Source organism: Macaca thibetana, chromosome 11, assembly GCF_024542745.1.
Source record: "Macaca thibetana thibetana isolate TM-01 chromosome 11, ASM2454274v1, whole genome shotgun sequence".
Classification (NCBI taxonomy): Eukaryota; Metazoa; Chordata; class Mammalia; order Primates; family Cercopithecidae; genus Macaca; species Macaca thibetana.
Genome location: NC_065588.1, coordinates 106,604,664 through 106,622,097, shown reverse-complemented (window position 1 = coordinate 106,622,097; position 17,434 = coordinate 106,604,664). Strand labels below are relative to the sequence as shown.

General features: G+C 44.0%; 2 protein-coding genes across 4 annotated transcripts in view; both read left to right on the top strand.

Annotated features, from left to right (window-relative positions):
• GPN3 (GPN-loop GTPase 3) overlaps window positions 1-16,003 on the top strand; it is a 637,401-nt gene extending 621,398 nt beyond the window's left edge. Inside the window, exons 2-9 of one of the 3 annotated variants that reach the window (XM_050749853.1) lie at window positions 58-165; window positions 3,064-3,172; window positions 8,003-8,170; window positions 10,258-10,382; window positions 12,283-12,398; window positions 12,528-12,624; window positions 14,347-14,475; window positions 15,451-16,003. In XM_050749853.1, the coding sequence (XP_050605810.1) occupies window positions 118-165; window positions 3,064-3,172; window positions 8,003-8,170; window positions 10,258-10,382; window positions 12,283-12,398; window positions 12,528-12,624; window positions 14,347-14,475; window positions 15,451-15,513 (855 nt within the window). In that variant the 5' untranslated portion in view covers window positions 58-117 and the 3' untranslated portion in view covers window positions 15,514-16,003. Of the gene's footprint in view, window positions 1-3; window positions 166-3,063; window positions 3,173-8,002; window positions 8,171-10,257; window positions 10,383-12,282; window positions 12,399-12,527; window positions 12,625-14,346; window positions 14,476-15,450 lie in introns of those variants that run through there. The other 2 variants (XM_050749852.1, XM_050749854.1) reach the window with 2 other exon arrangements.
• ANAPC7 (anaphase promoting complex subunit 7) overlaps window positions 1-17,434 on the top strand; it is a 95,997-nt gene that overhangs the window by 401 nt on the left and 78,162 nt on the right. The gene's annotated exons all lie outside the window — the stretch shown is intronic.

Genomic DNA, 17,434 nt, shown 5'->3' with positions numbered 1-17,434 from the left:
AGAAATAGAGACGTAGAAAGAATGTGGATTGCGATTGGTTCGCACTTCACTTTCCCGGAACTCAGTGGGCGTCGCGCGAAGGCTGAGGGAGTGTGGCGGGCGGCTCCGGGAGCCGACATGCCTCGGTATGCGCAGCTCGTCATGGGCCCCGCGGGCAGCGGGAAGGTGAGGATCTGAGGGGACAAGGAGAGAAAAGTAGGGGTTCATGGGAGGCGGGAGGTTGGGTCCTGAGGGAGCGAGGCGGCGGGTATGTGTATTGGGAACCCTGAGACCCCACGCAACTCATTTATGCTGTCTGGCTTCATGTTTTTTGTTGTCGTTTTGAAAGGGAAATAATGGTAGTTGTTAATATTTATTGGATACTTAAGCCCCAGGCAGTAGATTAAACGCCTTGCTGATTTCTACAACAACCCTGTGAGAGAGATCTCATTCTCATTTTGCAGACAACGAGACACAGAAAGGTTAAGTTCTTTGCCCAGCAAAAAAATTTAAATCCAGTTTTGTCTAAACTCCAGAATCCGGCCCTGTTTCGCTCCCAGAAGGGTAAAGTGGGGTCTCGTTAATTACTGTTTCTCAGAACTTGGAACATGGACTTTTGGTATTTAAGGTGCTTTTAGGTGCATGGACCCAACATTAAGGAGCATCAGATCATGTATTGAGGAAATTGTTGCCTTTTCATTTCTCTTTCAGTTCTTCGCATTTAAGAGAAATTGTGCTCGGTGCTAGTGTGTATCTTCAGCACTTATTTAATCCTCAGGTCTTTTCAGAGAGCAGTTCTTAGTCTCAGAGCTTTTAATAGGCACTTGTATTTAGCTAAAATTAAGAACATTTAAAAGTTTTATATAATTTTATGTCTAACTTCACGTTATGTCAAATATAACTGGTTTTCAGTTTACAGTAGGGATAAAATTTTTTCTTGTAAACAAATATTAAGGAAATGTTAGGAACATTCAAATACAGTGGGAATGGTGAAGATATGGATCAAATAACAGATGTGTGGGAAACATAGCCAAGCGTGGTGGCTCACGCCTGTAATCCTATCACTTTGGGAGGTGGAGGTGGACGGATCGCCTGAGCCAGGAGTTTGGGACCAGCCTGGGCAATACGGGGAAACTCTTGTCTTTACAAAAAAATGCAAAAATTAGCCAGACCTGGTGGCAGGCACCTGTAGTCCCAGCTTCTTGGGAGGCTGAGGTGGGAGGATTACCTAAACCCAGGAGGTTGAGGCTGTGGTGAGTGGTGATCGTGCCACTGCACTCCAGCCTGAGTGACAGAGGTACTGTCACAAAAAAAGAAAAAGAAAAACTGGGAAACACTAGAGTCTGTGGAGGTGTTGTGTGGCCTTAGTTTTTAACAAACACATTGTTCTAAGCTGTTGAGTTATTCTGAGTAAAAAACATGTACATGTAACTAAGATACGTATGACCTTTAACTTACCCAGAGTCTGGAGTCTTTTGGGGAAGACAAATAATGACCTGTCAATTAAGATACAATGTGATGTGGCCAGGTGTGGTGGCTTAAGCCTGTAATCCTCGTACTTTGGGAGGCTGAGGCCAGCAGATCACTTGAGCCCAGGAGTTCAAGGTCAGCCTGGGCAACACGGTGAAGCCCTGTCTCTACCAAAAATACAAAAATTAGCTGGGTGTGGTGGCCAGAGCCTGTAGTCCCACCTACTCAGGGGGCTAAGGCTGGAGAATCGCTTGAGCCTGGGTCAAAGCAGCAGTGAGCTATATGATGGTGCCACTGCACTCCAGCCTGGGTGACAGAGTGAGACCCTTTGTCAAAAAAAAAAAAAAGATACAGACAGAGACAACAGTATGTGTAAAGGCACTGAGAGGACAGCAAAATGGATTTTTTTTTTCTATAGTCTATTTTAATTTTTGGACTGATTGTGTTAAACAAGTATCTTTATAAGCTTTTGATGCCTACTATCAGAAACATTTGTTGAGTATGTTCTTTCTCCCAAGCATGTTTTGGGCCCTGGAGGTTGTGTGGGGAAAAAAACAGGCACACACAAAATCCCTGCCCTGTGGAGCTTATCTTTAAACATAATAAGTCAATTAGAAATAATTATCAAGTATTTATTATGTAGTAGGTATTGTGCTATTCCCTGTGCTTGGGAAACTGAATGACACATCTCTGCCTTGAAACAGAGGATGACACAGACAAGTAGCCTAGAATTTTTTTTTTTTTTTTTTGAGCCGGGAGTCTTGTTCTGTCATCCAGGCTGGAGTGCAGTGGTGTGATCTCAGTTCACTGCGACCTCCGCCTCCTGGGTTCAAGTGATTCTCCTGCCTCAGCCTCCCGAGGATCTGAGATTACAGGCATATGCCACCACGCCCGGCTAATTTTTGTGTATTTAGTAGAGGCGGGGTTTCACCATGTTGGCCAGGCTGGTCTTGAACTCCTGACCTCAGGTGATCTGCCTACCTCGGCCTCCCAAAGTACTGGGATTACAGGCGTAAACCACTGCACCCAGCCCCAGATTTTAACATAGTATGGTAACAACAACATAAGGGATAAAGAATTATCTAAACCAAACGTTACAAACTGATAGCCACCTCCAAACTATTTATTGACCTTGGCGTTCCTTCATCTTGGAATGCTCTTCCCCTTAGGATGGCAAGCTCATTATCATATACTCAGATATCCCCTACTCAGAGACATCATCCCTGACCATCCTACCTAAAGGTTTGTTTGGATTGTACAAGTCCTGGTAGAGACACTGTGTTAGGTGTTACACTATGTAACCAGAAGTCTTCCCTTTAAATACCACTTGTCACATGTTAGAGCAGTAAGGAGCCTTAGTGATTATGGAGGACATCCCAGTTAAGAGACAAGAAAGTTTAGGGGCAGAGTGGAGAAGTAAATTCCCCAGAGTTACCCATGAGTCTAAGTCAGGTTTGAATCTGCAGCCCAGTCAGATATCTTTTTCCCTTGTTTTCAGTCAGCCTCTTGGTTGGTGAAGGCATAGTTGTGACCTTAGTGGATAGTATTCCAGAGTATGGAAAGTAGCACTACACTGCCTGTTGCTTTAACCTCTCATGCCTTGTGACATTACAGAGCACCTACTGTGCCACCATGGTCCAGCACTGTGAAGCCCTCAACCGGTCTGTCCAAGTTATAAACCTGGATCCAGCAGCAGAACACTTCAACTACTCCGTGATGGCTGGTAAGTCCTGAGCAGAGGCTTCCCCCACCTTCAGGAACAGTAAGGGCTGTGGAGGCAGTGAGTACTAGCTGCTTAGCACAGAAGCTGAAAAATTACTTTTTATAGTCTGGATCCCTGGTTTTGTGGTAAATAGCATGAGCTTGTCATTTGGTCACATCTGTTCATGGTGATATGTGTGACAGTATCCTTTCTTGGTCTTTGATGTAAGATTTAAACATAAATGGGGCCGGACGCAGTGGCTCATGCCTGTAATCCCAGCACTTTGGGAGGCTGATGCGGGCAGATCATGAGGTCAGGAGTTCGAGACCAGCATGGTGAAACCCTGTCTCTACTAAAAACACAAAAAAATTAGCTGGGCGTGGTAGCGCGTGCCTGTAATCCCAGCTACTCAGGAGAATCGCCTGAACCCAGGAGACGGACGTTGCGGTGAGCCGAGATTGCACCACTGCACTCCAGCCTGGGCAACAGAGCGAGACTCTGTCTCAAAAAAAAAAAGTAAATGAACACTTCCCTCAGCACCGTTTCATTCTGTCCCTTTTGTCCTTAGTCCTGCTGTAGTAAATCATGTGGTATGTTGCTGATCACTGTAAGTCAGGAGCCTGGGTTTGTTTTTTTAAATTCTTTTAATTTGTTCTTTCAAGTGTCTGTTGAACACCTGTTTTATGCCAGACACCAGAGTTATAGCAGAGAATAATATAGACATTATCCCTGCCATCACCAACCTTTAGGAAATAGGCAGTAAACAAAATGATAAACATGTTACAGAATGTGATGACTGCAGACAGGCTCATGAGAAGTACCCATTGGGTGAGGTTGCTTTAGCTAGGATTGTTAGGGAGGATGGTGACTCTGAGGAGGGGATCTTTGAGCCTAGACCTGAAGGATGGTAATATGCTCCTCAGACTGAGGAAAAGCCTTCCAAAATGAGGGAATATTTAGATCATTAAATATGCCAAGCTGGGTGCAGGGACATGTGCCTGTAGTCCTAGCTACTTGGGAGGCTGATGTGGGAGGATCACTTGAGCCCAGGAGTTCAAGTCCAGCCTGGGCAATATTGCAGGATCCATCTCTGAAAAATAAAATAGATAAATAAATAGCCTAGAGGTGAGAAAGGATTTGGTGTTCTCCAGGAAAGCCAAGATGTCAGTGAGCTGAAGCGTAATCACTGAAAGAAAGAAGTAGGTAGAGGCTAACAGGACATGAGAAGATGGGATTTTATCCTGTTGTCAGTGGGGTGCCACTAGAGGGTTTTAAGAAGAGGAAAGGATTGACATTTGATATATGTTTTGGGGGTTTTTTTGTTTTTTTGAGACAGGGTCCAGCTCTGTCGCACAGGCTGGAGTGCAGTTTCACAACCTTTGCCTCCTGAGCTGAAGCCATCCTCCCACCTCAGCCTCCCAAGTAGCTGGTACTATAGGTGCGTGCCACCATGCCTGGCTAATTTTATAATTTTTTTTTTTTTTTTTTGGTAGAGACAGGGTTTCACCATGCTGCCCAGACTGGTCTCAAACTCCTGAGCTCAAGCAGTCTGCCGGCCTCAGTCTCCCAAAGTGCTGGGATTAGAGGTGTGAGCCACTGCATCCGGCCTTTGTTGTTGTTGTTGTTTTGTTTTGTTTTTGAGACAAGGTCTCACTCTGTCACCTAGGCTGTAGTACAGTAGCCTGATCACAGCTTATTGTAGTCTCAACCTTCTAGACTCAAGCAATCCTCCTACCTCAGTCTCCCAAGTAGCTGGGACTACAGGCACACACTATCATGCCTGGGTAATTTTTGTATTATTTGTAGAGGTGGGGTTTCATCATGTGGCCCAGGCTGGTCTCATTGCCCAGGCTGGTCTCGAACTCCTGGGCTCAAGTGACCCACCAGCTTGACTTCTGAAAGTGCTGGAATAATAGGCATGAGCCACCGCACTTGGCCTGATTTATGTTTTAAAAAATAACTCAGGTGCTTAGATGAAAAATTGACTTTAGTGGGTTGACAGTAGAAGTACAACCTGCATGGCTGGGCACGGTGGCTCATGCCTGTAATCCCAGCATTTTGGGAGGCCGAGGTGGGTGGTCACCTGAGGTCAGGAGTTCGAGACCAGCCTGACCAACATGGAGAAACCCCGTCTCTACCAAAAATACAAAATTAGCTGGGCATGGTGGCACATGCCTGTAATACCAGCTACTCGGGAGGCTGAGGCAAGAGAATCGCTTGAACCCGGGAGGCAGAGGTTCTGGTGAGCCAAGATCGCACCATTGCACTCCAGCCTGGGCAACAAGAGCGAAACTGTCTCAAAATTAAAAAAAGAAGTACAACCTGCACTGTGGCTGTTGTAGTTAGCCAGGTGTACACCAGTACTAGGGTGGTCATGGTGGAGATATAAGGAAGCTGACAGATTCAGTATATTTTGCAAGTTGAATTAATAGCATTTTGTGGGGGATTGAACCAAGAAGGCATAGGAAAGTAAGGAATCAAGGGTGACTCTTGCAGCTTTGTTGAGTGTATGATAATCATTTCCTGTGGAGGGAGACAGGTCGTTTTAGGTTTGGGGACGTTCTCTTTGCACTCACTAAGTGCAAAGAGAAACTTTTGATTTCTGTTAATGAGTGAGCAGGTTGCGGAAAGGCAGATTGAAGGGAGAGGGAGAGATGTGAAATGCTTATCTTTGAGAAAAAAAGCATTGGATTACTTTGGAACCATTTGGTTGCAGCAAACGGAAACCACTCTAAGCTAGCTTAGTTAAAAAGAGGACTTAGGATGGGCACTGTGACTCATGCCTGTAATCCCAGCACTTTGGGAGGCCAAGGCAGATGGATGGCTTGAGCCCAGGAGTAAGACCAGCCTGGGCAGCATGGTGAAACCCCATCTCTACAAGAAATATAGAAATTAGCCTGGCATGCCGGCAGGCGCCTGTATTCCCAGCACTCAGGAGGCTGAGGTGGTGGGATCACTTGAGCCTACGAGGTCAAGGTTGCAGTGAGCCATGATTATGCCACTGCGCTCCAGCCTGGGCAGCAGAGTGAGACCCTGTCTAAAAAGAAAGAAAGCCAGATTTATTGTCCCAATTTGGATCAGTTATCTGTTATTTATCGCTGGGGGAGGGGTAGGAAGGTGTTGTCAGTATAAATGTGTCTGTGAATGAAGCTCAATTCTTTGTGAATGGAGAGTGTAGGTTTGAGCACAAAAATAAGTAAAAACCTAAGGTAGAAAATTCTATATACTGATTCCTAAAAATTAGTAAGATAACCATACCAGAATTTTTTAAGCCTCTCCTGTTGGTGATTTTTTTTTTTTTTTTTCCCTGAGGCAGAGTCTGTCTCTGCTGCCCAGGCTGGAGTGCAGTGGCACCATGACATCTCACTGCAACCTCTGCCTCCTGGGTTCAAGTAATTCTCCTGCCTCAGCCTCTCGAGCAGCTGGGATTACAGGCACGTGCCAGCACACCTGACTAATTTTTCTATTTTTGTTTGTTTTTGTTTTTGTTTGAGATGGAGTCTTGCTCTGTCGCCTGGGCTTGAGTGCAATGGCGTGATCTTGGCTCACTGCAACCTCCGCCTCCTGGGTTCAAGTAATTCTCCTGCCTCAGCCTCCGGAGTAGCTAGAACTACAGGCATGCACCACCACGCCTGGCTAATTTTTGTATTTTTAGTAGAGATGGGGCTTCACCATATTGGCCAGGCTGGTCTCGAACTCCTGATCTCATGATTCCCTCACCTTGGCCTCCCAAAGTGCTAGAATTACATGCGTGAGCCACCACACCCAGCCTAATTTGTATATTTTTAGTAGAGACAGGTTTCAGCATGTTGGCCAGGCTGGTCTTGAACTCCTGACCTCAAGTGATCCACCTGCCTCACCCTCCGAAAGTGCTGGGATTACAGGCATGAGTCACTGCGCCGAGCTCCTGTTAGTGATTTTGATACATTATCTCATAGTTCTCATCCTTCTACCCCAGGATAAAGAAAGTGAGGCTCAGGGAGGTGAAATAGTTACCTTAGTGTTACTTTGGGAGGCCGAGGCGGGCGGATCACAAGGTCAGGAGATTGAGACCATCCTGGTTAACACCGTGAAACCCCGTCTCTACTAAAAAAAATACAAAAAACTAGCCGGGTGTGGTGGTGGGCGCCTGTAGTCCCAGCTACTTGGGAGGCTGAGGCAGGAGAATGGTGTGAACCCGGGGGGCGGAGCTTGCAGTGAGCCGAGATCGCGCCACTGCACTCCAGCCTGGGGCACAGAGCAAGACTCCGTCTCAAAAAAAAAAAAAAAGAAACGGTAATCAGTTTTCTTTTTTTCGTTTTGTACTTTTTAGGAATAGGTAATACATATTCACATGGTTCATAACGTAAAAGTACTAAAGAGTAAGTATACAGGAAAACATCTTCCTCTCAGCTCTGCGTCCCAGCAATCAGCTCCCCTTCCTGGGAGCAGCCAGTGTTACCAGTTTCTGGTGTGTTCTTTCATAGCCTGTGCACATAAAATTCAAGATGTATATGTATTATGTCTATGTAGTGAATTTTTGTCTTTTATTAACACCAATGATAGCATTCTTACACAGTTCTGTACCTTGCATTTTTCACTGAACAATATGCCTAGGAGGTTGTATTATTGTTAATACTTAAAGAGATTTTCCCCATTTATGACTGTGTAGTATTCCATTGTCTGGCTGAACAATAATTTATTTGCTAATTTCTCTATTGATGGACACTGCTACAGTGAAAAGCCATGTACATAAATAATTTCCTGCATATGAGTTTTTTATGTAATTATTAACTTTTATGTTCTATTTCTAGTAAGGATAACAATTTTTGAAGGGACACATGTATTCTGGGCCCTATTTGTCCTTTTCAGACATCCGGGAACTGATCGAGGTGGATGATGTAATGGAGGATGATTCTCTGCGATTTGGTCCCAATGGAGGATTGGTATTTTGCATGGAGTACTTTGCCAATAACTTTGACTGGCTGGAGAACTGTCTTGGCCATGTAGAGGACGACTATATACTTTTTGATTGTCCAGGTGAATCAACAATTTGAATGCTTTCCTTAAAGTCTTGATAGTTCCATCCTTAATAGGAGAAGGGAGAGTGAGCATTTGTAGCTCTAAACTATACTGCAGTAGAGTACCAAGCTATTCTTATTCAATGGCTGTGACTTATTAAGTCTATCTATTGAGGCCGGGTGCAGTGGCTCATGCTTGTAATCCCAGCACTTTGGGAGGCCGAGGTGGGTGGATCACGAAGTCAGGAGATCGAGACCATCCTGGCTAACATGGTGAAACCCATCTCTACTAAAAATACAAAAAATTAGCTGGGCGTGGTGGCGGGCGCCTGTAGTCCCAGCTACTCGGGAGGCTGAGGCAGGAGAATGGCATGAACCCAGGAGGTGGAGCTTGCAGTGAGCCAAAATCGCATCACTACATTCCAGCCTGGGCAACGGAGTGAGACTCTGACTCAAAAGCAAACAAAAAAAAGTATATCTATTGAGTGCTTGATTTGTACACTGGGAATACCATAGAGCACAGATAGCCATGGTCTCTGGCCTCATGGAGCTCACAGTTTGGCAGAACTCAAGACAGTACAAAGAAATAGCGTCCAAATGATTATTTAATATTCAGTTGTCATTGAGTATTCCACAGGAATAGTACAGATCATCACACAGATAATGGCGGTTAGAGAGGCATCTGATGCGGCCTTTCAGCTGGGCTGGAGGCTGAGGAAAGCAGAGGGCACAGCCTGCTGAACACCTCCCAGGAGGAAGGAACAATGCTGTTTTAAGGCACTGAAAAGGCCGATGTGGCTGGAGCATAATAAAGAGGCAATTGTCATGAGGTGTGACTGGTAGGAGACAGATAATAGCACATGGCTTCTGAAGCCAAATAGTGAATTTTCTTTTTTTTTTTTCTTTTTTCTTTTCTTTTTTTTTTTTTTTTTGAGACAGAGTTTCACTCCTGTCACTCAGGCTGGAGTATGATGGCGCCATCTTGGCTTACTCCAGTCTCCACTTCCTGGGTTCAAGTGATTCTCCTGTCTCAGCTTCCCAAGTAGCTGGGATTACAGGTGCCCACCACCACACCCAGCTAATTTTTGTATTTTTAGTAGAGACAGGGTTTCACTATGTTGGCCAGGCTGGTCTCAAACTCCAGACCTTAGGTGATTCACCTGCCCCGGCTTCCCAAATGCTGGGATTACTTGTGTGAGCCACCACGCCCAGCCCAAATTGTGAATTTTCAACTTGAGCCTGACCTGGCTTTGACCATTTATGTCCCTCACTTTTTTCCCCTTGCTTTTAATTGACCATACATATACCCACAGAAAAGTATATATGTCATAAGTATACAGCTTGATGAATATTCCCAAACTATAGATATCTTTGTATCACTTATTTATTTATTTTTGTAGAGATATTGTATTGCTCAGGCAGGTCTCAAAGTCCTGGGCTCAAGCTATCCTCCCACTTTAGCCTCCCAAAATGCTGGGATTACAGGTGTGTGAGCCATGGTATCTGGTCAGTAGCACTCACATTGATTGGCAGAAAACTAAAGTGTGAAGAACCTCATGTTCGTTCTTTCTTTTTTCTTTTTTTTTTTTTTTTTTTTTTTTTTTTTTTTTTAAAGACGGAGTCTTACTCTATCGCCCAGGCTGGAGTGCAGTGGCGTGATCTTGGCTCACTGCAGCCGCCTCCTCCCGGGTTTAAGCGATTCTTGTGCCTCAGCATCCCAAGGAGTAGCTGGGACCACAGGCACGCACCACCACGCCTGGCTAATTTTTTTGTATTTTTAGTAGAGACAGGGTTTCACTATGTTGGCCAGACTGGTCTTGAACTCCTGGCCCCAAGTGATCCACTCACCACAGCCTCCCAAAGTGCTGGGATTACAGGCATGAGCCACCCTGCCCAACCAGAGAACCTCATTTTCTACATAAAACTTAATAGGGAGTCCTATGGTGGCAGTATCTTAGGTTTTATGATTGCTTTGAGAGGCTGTGGGCCCCTTAAAAATGTGTTGGCTTTTATTTTTATCCATCTTATGGGGAAAATTTGTTTCCTCTAACTTGATGATTTAACATATTTGCTGTTTCTAAAATTCTTGCAATACTCTTCATGTAGGTCAGATTGAGTTGTACACTCACCTGCCTGTGATGAAACAACTGGTCCAGCAGCTCGAGCAGTGGGAGTTCCGAGTCTGTGGAGTTTTTCTTGTTGATTCTCAGTTCATGGTGGAGTCATTCAAGGTCTGAAGCTAAATCTCTTACGGATTTCTTTTTTTTTTTTTTTTTTTTTTTTTTTTTTTTTGAGACAGAGTCTTACTCTGTTGCCCAGGCTGGAGCACAGTGGCGTGATCTCAACTCACTGCAACCTCTGCCTCCCGGTTCAAGTGATTCTTGTGCCTCAGCCTCCTGAGTAGCTGGAATTACAGGTGCGTGCCACCATGCCTGGCTAATTTTTGTATTTTTAGTAGAGACGGGGTTTTACCATGTTGGCCAGGCTAGTCTCAAACTCCTGACCTCAAACATCAAGTGATCTACCTGCCTTGGCCTCCCAAAGTCTCTTATAGATTTTTAAACTATGAGTACAAGCAGATGACAATTCCCTTTAATTATTGTGTGATTCTGAACATTTCACAAATGATTCCAGAGTTACTTAGTATCCCTTTTGTTATTAAATTATTATAATATGTTGTAAATCAAAAATAGTAAATTATTATATCATAAAGATTTAAGAGGAACTGCTTACCAAGAAAAAACTGAGGTTGTTGGGCAAAGTGGCTCCCACCTATAATCTCAGCACTTTGGGAGGCCAAGGCAGGAGGATTGCTTGAGCCCAGGAGTTCCAGACCTGCTTGGGCAACAGAGTGAGACCCTGTCTCTACAACAAATACAAAAATTAGCTAGGCATTGTGGCACGTGCCTGTAGTCCCAGCTACTTGGGAAGCTGAAGTGGGAGGATTGCTTGAGTACAGGAAGCAGAGGTTGCAGTGAGTCGAGATCGCCAAGATCGCACCATGGCACACCAGCCTGAGTGACAGAGTGAGACTCTGTCTCTAAAGAAAAGGCGGGGGGGGTAGCGGGAGAGAAAAAACTGAAGCAGATGGCTATTTTATAAAAGTCTATTTTTAATTTTCTGAGGACCTTTTGACCAGTTTATGAACTACCTAGATCAAATTTTTTATTAATAGCTCTTAAGGAATAGTAGATGGGAAAGGAAATTAAAATGCTGTCTAAATTGAGATTTGTGATCACTGTATGTTATCTATATCTTCCCTCACCTTTGGGAACCCAGGGTCAAGCATCTGATTAGGGAACATTTTTTTTTTCTATATGGCTAGCATTTCTTTTAATAAAATAATAATTTTGCCGGCCGGGCGCGGTGGCTCACGCCTGTAATCCCAGCACTTTGGGCGGCTGAGGCGGGCGGATCACAAGGTCAGGAGATCGAGACCACGGTGAAACCCCGTCTCTACTAAAAATACAAAAAATTAGCCAGGTGCGGTGGCGGGCGCCTATAGTCCCAGCTACTCGGGAGGCTGAGGCAGGAGAATGGCCTGAACCCAGGAGACGGAGCTTGCAGTGAGCCGGGATCGTGCCACTGCACTCCAGCCTGGGGAACAGAGCGAGACTCTGTCTCAAAAAAAATAAAATAAAATAAAATAAAATAAAATAAAATAATAATTTTGCCTTTTCCACATATTCTGAACTAGCATTTCTTTTTTTTTTTTTTTTTTTTTTTTTTGAGACCGAGTTTCGCTCTTGTTGCCCAGGCTGGAGTGTGGTGGTGCGATCTTGGCTCACTGGAACCTCCGCCTCCTGGGTTCAAGTGATTCTCCTGCCTCAGACTCCCAAGTAGCTGGGATTACAGGCACGTGCCACCACGCCCGGCTAATTTTGTATTGTTAGTAGAGACAAGGTTTCACCATGTTGGCTAGGCTGGTCTTGAACTCCTGACCTCAGGTGATCTGCCCACCTTGGCCTCCCAAAGTGCTGGATTACAGGTGTGAGCCACCATGCCCAGCCTGCATTTCTTTTATTTAGGCCAGTTCTGTTCCAGTGAGGAATAGAAGACTCTTTATGCAAAGGCCAGGTAACTTTGTTGGCAACAGTCAGTTCATCTTCCCTTTTCTGTTTCCTCCTTCAGTTTATTTCTGGCATCTTGGCAGCCCTAAGTGCCATGATCTCTCTAGAAATTCCACAAGTCAACATCATGACAAAAATGGATCTGCTGAGTAAAAAAGCGAAAAAGGAAATTGAGAAGTGAGTTCACTCTTCTTCCATTATCAGATCTCAATTGCAGAGATGAACCTTCTGTTTTATTTAGACGGGAAGTTTGGTTGGTTTATAAACCTAGTCTCCTGAATTCATCAGTCTTTCTCTCTTTTAAAGGTTTTTAGATCCAGACATGTATTCTTTATTAGAAGATTCTACAAGTGACTTAAGAAGCAAAAAATTCAAGAAAATGACTAAAGCTATATGTGGACTGGTAAGCTTTTAAAGTTTGGATTTTTTGGCCAGGTGCAGTGACTCATGCCTGTAATCCTAGCACTTTGGCAGACCAAGGCGGGAAGACTGAGTCCAAGAGTTCAAGACCAGCGTGGGCAACAACTCTGTCACTAAAAACAATTTTTAAATTAGGCCAGGCGCAGTGGCTCACACCTGTAATCCTAGCACTTTGGGAGCCAGGGCAGGCTGATCATTTGAGGTTAAGAGTGCGAGACCAAGCCTGGCCAACATGGTGAAACCCTGTCTCTACTAAAAATACAAAAAAAAAATTAGCTGGACATGGTGGTGTGCACTTGTAATCCCAGTACTCGGGAGCCTGAGGCAGAAGAATCAGTTGAACCTGGTGGTGGAGGTTGCAGTGAGTGGAGATCACGCTACTGCAGTCCAGCCTGGGCAACAGAGTAAGACTTTGTTTCAAAAAAAAAAAAAAAATTAGGCCAGGTGCAGTGATTTATGCCTGTAATCCCAGTTCTTTGGGAGGCTGAGGTGGGTGGATCACCTGAGGTCAGGAGTTCGAGACCAGCCTGGCCAACATGGTGAAACCCCGTCTCTACTAAAAAATTCAAAAATTAGCCAGGCATGGTGGCACATGCCTGTAATCCTAGCTATTTGGGAGGCTGAGGCAGGAGAGTTGCTGGAACACAGAAGGTGGAGGTTGCAGTGAGCCGAGATAGTGCCATTGCACTCCAGCCCAGTCCAACAACAGCAAGACTCAAAAAAAAAAAAAAAAAAAAAAAAAAGCCAGGCATGATGCTGCACGCCTGTAGTTCCACTCTGGAGGCTGAGGTGGGAGGATCCCTTGAGCCTGGGAGGTCAAGGCTGTAGTGAGCCATGATCATGCCACTGTGTTCCAGCCTGGGTGGCAGAGAGACCCCATCTCAAAAAAACAAAAAGGGGGCCAGGCGCGCAGTGGCTCACACCTATAATCCCAGCGCTTTGGGAGGCCAAGGTGGGTGGATCACTTGAGATCAGGAGTTCAAGACCAGGCTGACCAACATGGTGAAACACCGTCTCTACTAAAAATACAAAATTAGCCGGGCATGGTGGCACACGCCTGTAATCCCAGCTACTTGGGAGGCTGAGGCAGGAGAATTGCTTGAACCTGGGAGGCGGAGGTTGAGCAACAAGAAAAAAACTCTGTCTCCAAAAAAAAAAAAAAAAAAAAAAAAAAAAAGATTAAAAAAAAAAGTTGAAGTTTTTTGGGTTTTTTTCCTAAACACCTGGTCAAATGTTTGCCTTTGTCCAGTCATTTGCCGCCTTTATAAAAAGCACAGTTCATCCCTATTTTCTGCAAAGTGGAGGAAGGAAAAGGGCTGTGGGCTGGTTAGTCAGCAGTTTAATTTAGAAGTAGTTATTGGTAGTGGCCAATAAATTAACTAACATCTCATTATTTCTAGCCATTTGGAGAGTTCAGGACTGTTTGTGCTCCTGTGAAATTTCCAGTGGTTGTTGAATTCAGATAAATAGCCGTGAAACAGTGTCTAGTTAAAGTAATAAGCTAACAAGTGTTCTAGCCAATCAGAAGTCAGAAAAATCAATGATTTACTCTCTGTGTCTAGCTATCCCTCCTCCTCCTCTTCCCCTAAATACATCAGTGTTTTTATTCAGAAGTATAAATGGTTATAAAACTCAAATATAAGTTGAAAATTATGTATTTTGCACAACTTCAGAATGAACTTTTCTTGAAATCTGCAACTTGTAGATTGATGACTACAGCATGGTTCGATTTTTGCCTTACGATCAGTCAGATGAAGAAAGCATGAACATTGTATTGCAGCATATTGATTTTGCCATTCAATATGGAGAAGACCTAGAATTTAAAGAACCAAAGGTAATTTCTGATTTGGGGTGTTTGTTAGCTTTTGATAAAAATATTTGCCAGCACAGGCCGGGTGCGGTGGCTCAAGCCTGTAATCCCAGCACTTTGGGAGGCCGAGACGGGTGGATCACAAGGTCAAGAGATCAAGACCATCCTGGCTAACACGGTGAAACCCCGTCTCTACTAAAAAAATACAAAAAAATTAGCCGGGCGAGGTGGCAGGCGCCTGTAGTCCCAGCTACTCGGGAGGCTGAGGCAGGAGAATGGCAGGAACCCGGGAGGCGGAGCTTGCAGTGAGCCGAGATCGCGCCACTGCACTCCAGCCCGGGCGACAGAGCGAGACTCCGTCTCAAAAAAAAAAAAAAAAAAAAAAAAAAAAATTTGCCAGCACTCACTGGACTCTTGCATAATCCAGGAGACTCCTTAAATTAGTTTTTTGTCTTACTGATGGCAGTTAACTGGGCTTTTCTGGGTGATCTCTGAAATTAACACTGTGCTCCACAAGCTGTATCACTTTTACTCTATTTTTGTTGAGGCAGTATGATGAAGCTTCTGTGTATTCAGAGCTTGGGTGTATGTGCAAAGAGGAGGCGAAATTGGGCTGCCCTCACATATGTCATTGAGAAGACTAATGATAGTGTCAGCAAAGCATTTTTTTAAATTTCTTTTATTTTTTATTTTCCTGACCACTAGACTACCAGGGAAGTAAAGCACTATCACAGGAAATTAGCCAAGGATCGTCATGAATGTAAATTCAAATGAGAAATGCTTCTGAGATAGAAGCACATTAATTTACTACATATCTGGGAAAAAAATCTGTCAATCATGCCTTTTCTTACTATTAACAGTTACCTGTAAGCAACACCTGGAGCTGGTGCTGGGTAATTAGTTCCACATAGGGTATTACCTGAAAAATATTTAAACACATACTAGTTTTGACTGAGGGGAAATAAATATATTTTCTATTTTGTGTTTCCATTGTGTCAGGAACGTGAAGATGAGTCTTCCTCTATGTTTGACGAATATTTCCAAGAATGCCAGGATGAATGAAGAGTTTACTAAAAAGTAACCATCTATACATGAAGAGCTTGTGGCCAAACCAGTAGAACATTCTTCTCTTCAAAGGATGCAGTAGTAGAAAGCTACTTATTTTAATGAAAAAAGTAATACCTCATTCTTTATCAGCCACATGCCTGAATCAAGTTTTTAATTATTCTGAAACTGCTGCTGTTTAAAGTGGAATCTTTTAGTGTTATAACAGCATCACTTTAGATTTTATAAGTCAAAATTGAAATGAATGCACATAGATTTGTATATAATATAAATTAGCACCTGAGCTAAGGTTAAGGCTAAACTTATTTTCACTTTTTGTATTATTTTTGAGATGCAGGAATTACTGTAACAAAATATGTGTGTCCGAAGGGAAAAAGCTACAAGTATATACATAAGACCATTGCTTATCTGTATCTTCCCATTTTCCTGTATTGAAAATGTATATTATTTATATAACTTAAAAAGTAAAAATAACTATGTTTTGAGATATGTATGTATATATATAAAAGAAACAGAAAGGTTTTTAATGATTCTTGGGCCTAGATAACAAGTACAGTGCAGTGTCTAATTTGATTCATTTTAATTAAAGAAGCAAAATGTGGCCCAGCATGGTGGCTCACACCTATAATGCCAGCACTTTGGGAGGCCGAGGCAGGCGGATCACCTGAGGTCAGGAGTTCAAGACCAGCATGGTGAAAGCCTGTCTCTACTAAAAATAACAAAAAAAAATAGCTGGGCATGGTGGCTCCTGCCTGTAATTCCAGCTATTTGAGAGGCTGAAGTGGGAGAATCCCTTGAATCCAGAAGGTGGAGCTTGCAGTGAGCCAGGATCGCACCATTGCACTCCAGCCTGGGCAACAGTGAGACACCATCTCAAAAAAAATTGTGAGGACCTGTAGGTGTCAGTGGTAGCTTATGCCTGGGGGGCCAGGCTAGAGGGAAGGGTCAGGTGTCTACACCATGGTCCAGTCAGGGAGGAGCATGATGAGTGGGCAACATTGGGATATGCTGGGCTTCCTGGGGACTTTCCTGTGGCCCTTAGAGGATAGAGACTGTGGAAACAGTCTGATCTCCCAGGGTTGCTAATTCTTAGAAACTTTATTGTCACATGGGAGGGGAAGAAAGGAGAGGCAGCTTTTCAGTTGCCCTCTTGGTCCTCCCTGGTTTAGCTTCTAGAGAGTATGGTATGTGCCTGTGGAGAAAAAGTGAAGGACCCGATTCCAGTGCCTTCCCCACTGGACACTAGGGTTTCAAAGATGAATCTGACAATTCCAGTCCTCGAGGATTTCACTGTCTCATAGGCAGGGCTGACATGATTCTTTACACAAATTTACTGAAGTTCTATGGATGCCAGGTACTGGGGATAGAACAGGGACTCAGTGCAGGCAGCGCTTTGCTCACGTGGGGCTGTCATGCTGGGCTGTGAGACTGAACCTCGGAGAGAGGATGGAAAGAACAGAAAGCAGAAAAGAAATGGAGAGTGACTATGGGGCTACTTTGGGCTCTTTGTCAAAAAAGACCTTGCCTAAAAGGTGCTATTTGCCCAGTCACCTGAATGCGAAATCAGATGTGGGAACATGGGGCTCTATTCCAGGCTGCGAACTGGCAGAAGAAATGGCTCTCAGGTAGCAATGAACTTGACTTTTAACGTAAGTTTTCTAGTAATAAATAGGTTAAAAACTCCTGGGCTTTCGGTATGCTCCAAGCATGTAAGTTCTAAGCATTTTACATGTAATTCATTTCATCGTCACAAAATTATGAGGTAAATATTGTTACTACCATTTTCAGGTGAGGAACTGAAGTACAGAGGCAAGTTAACTTGCTCAAAATTATAGAGCTAGTATGTATTGAAGCTGCGATTCAGATTCCAGTGCCCTTCAGTTTCTCTATTTTTAGATGCAGTGCATTGGGTTCATTC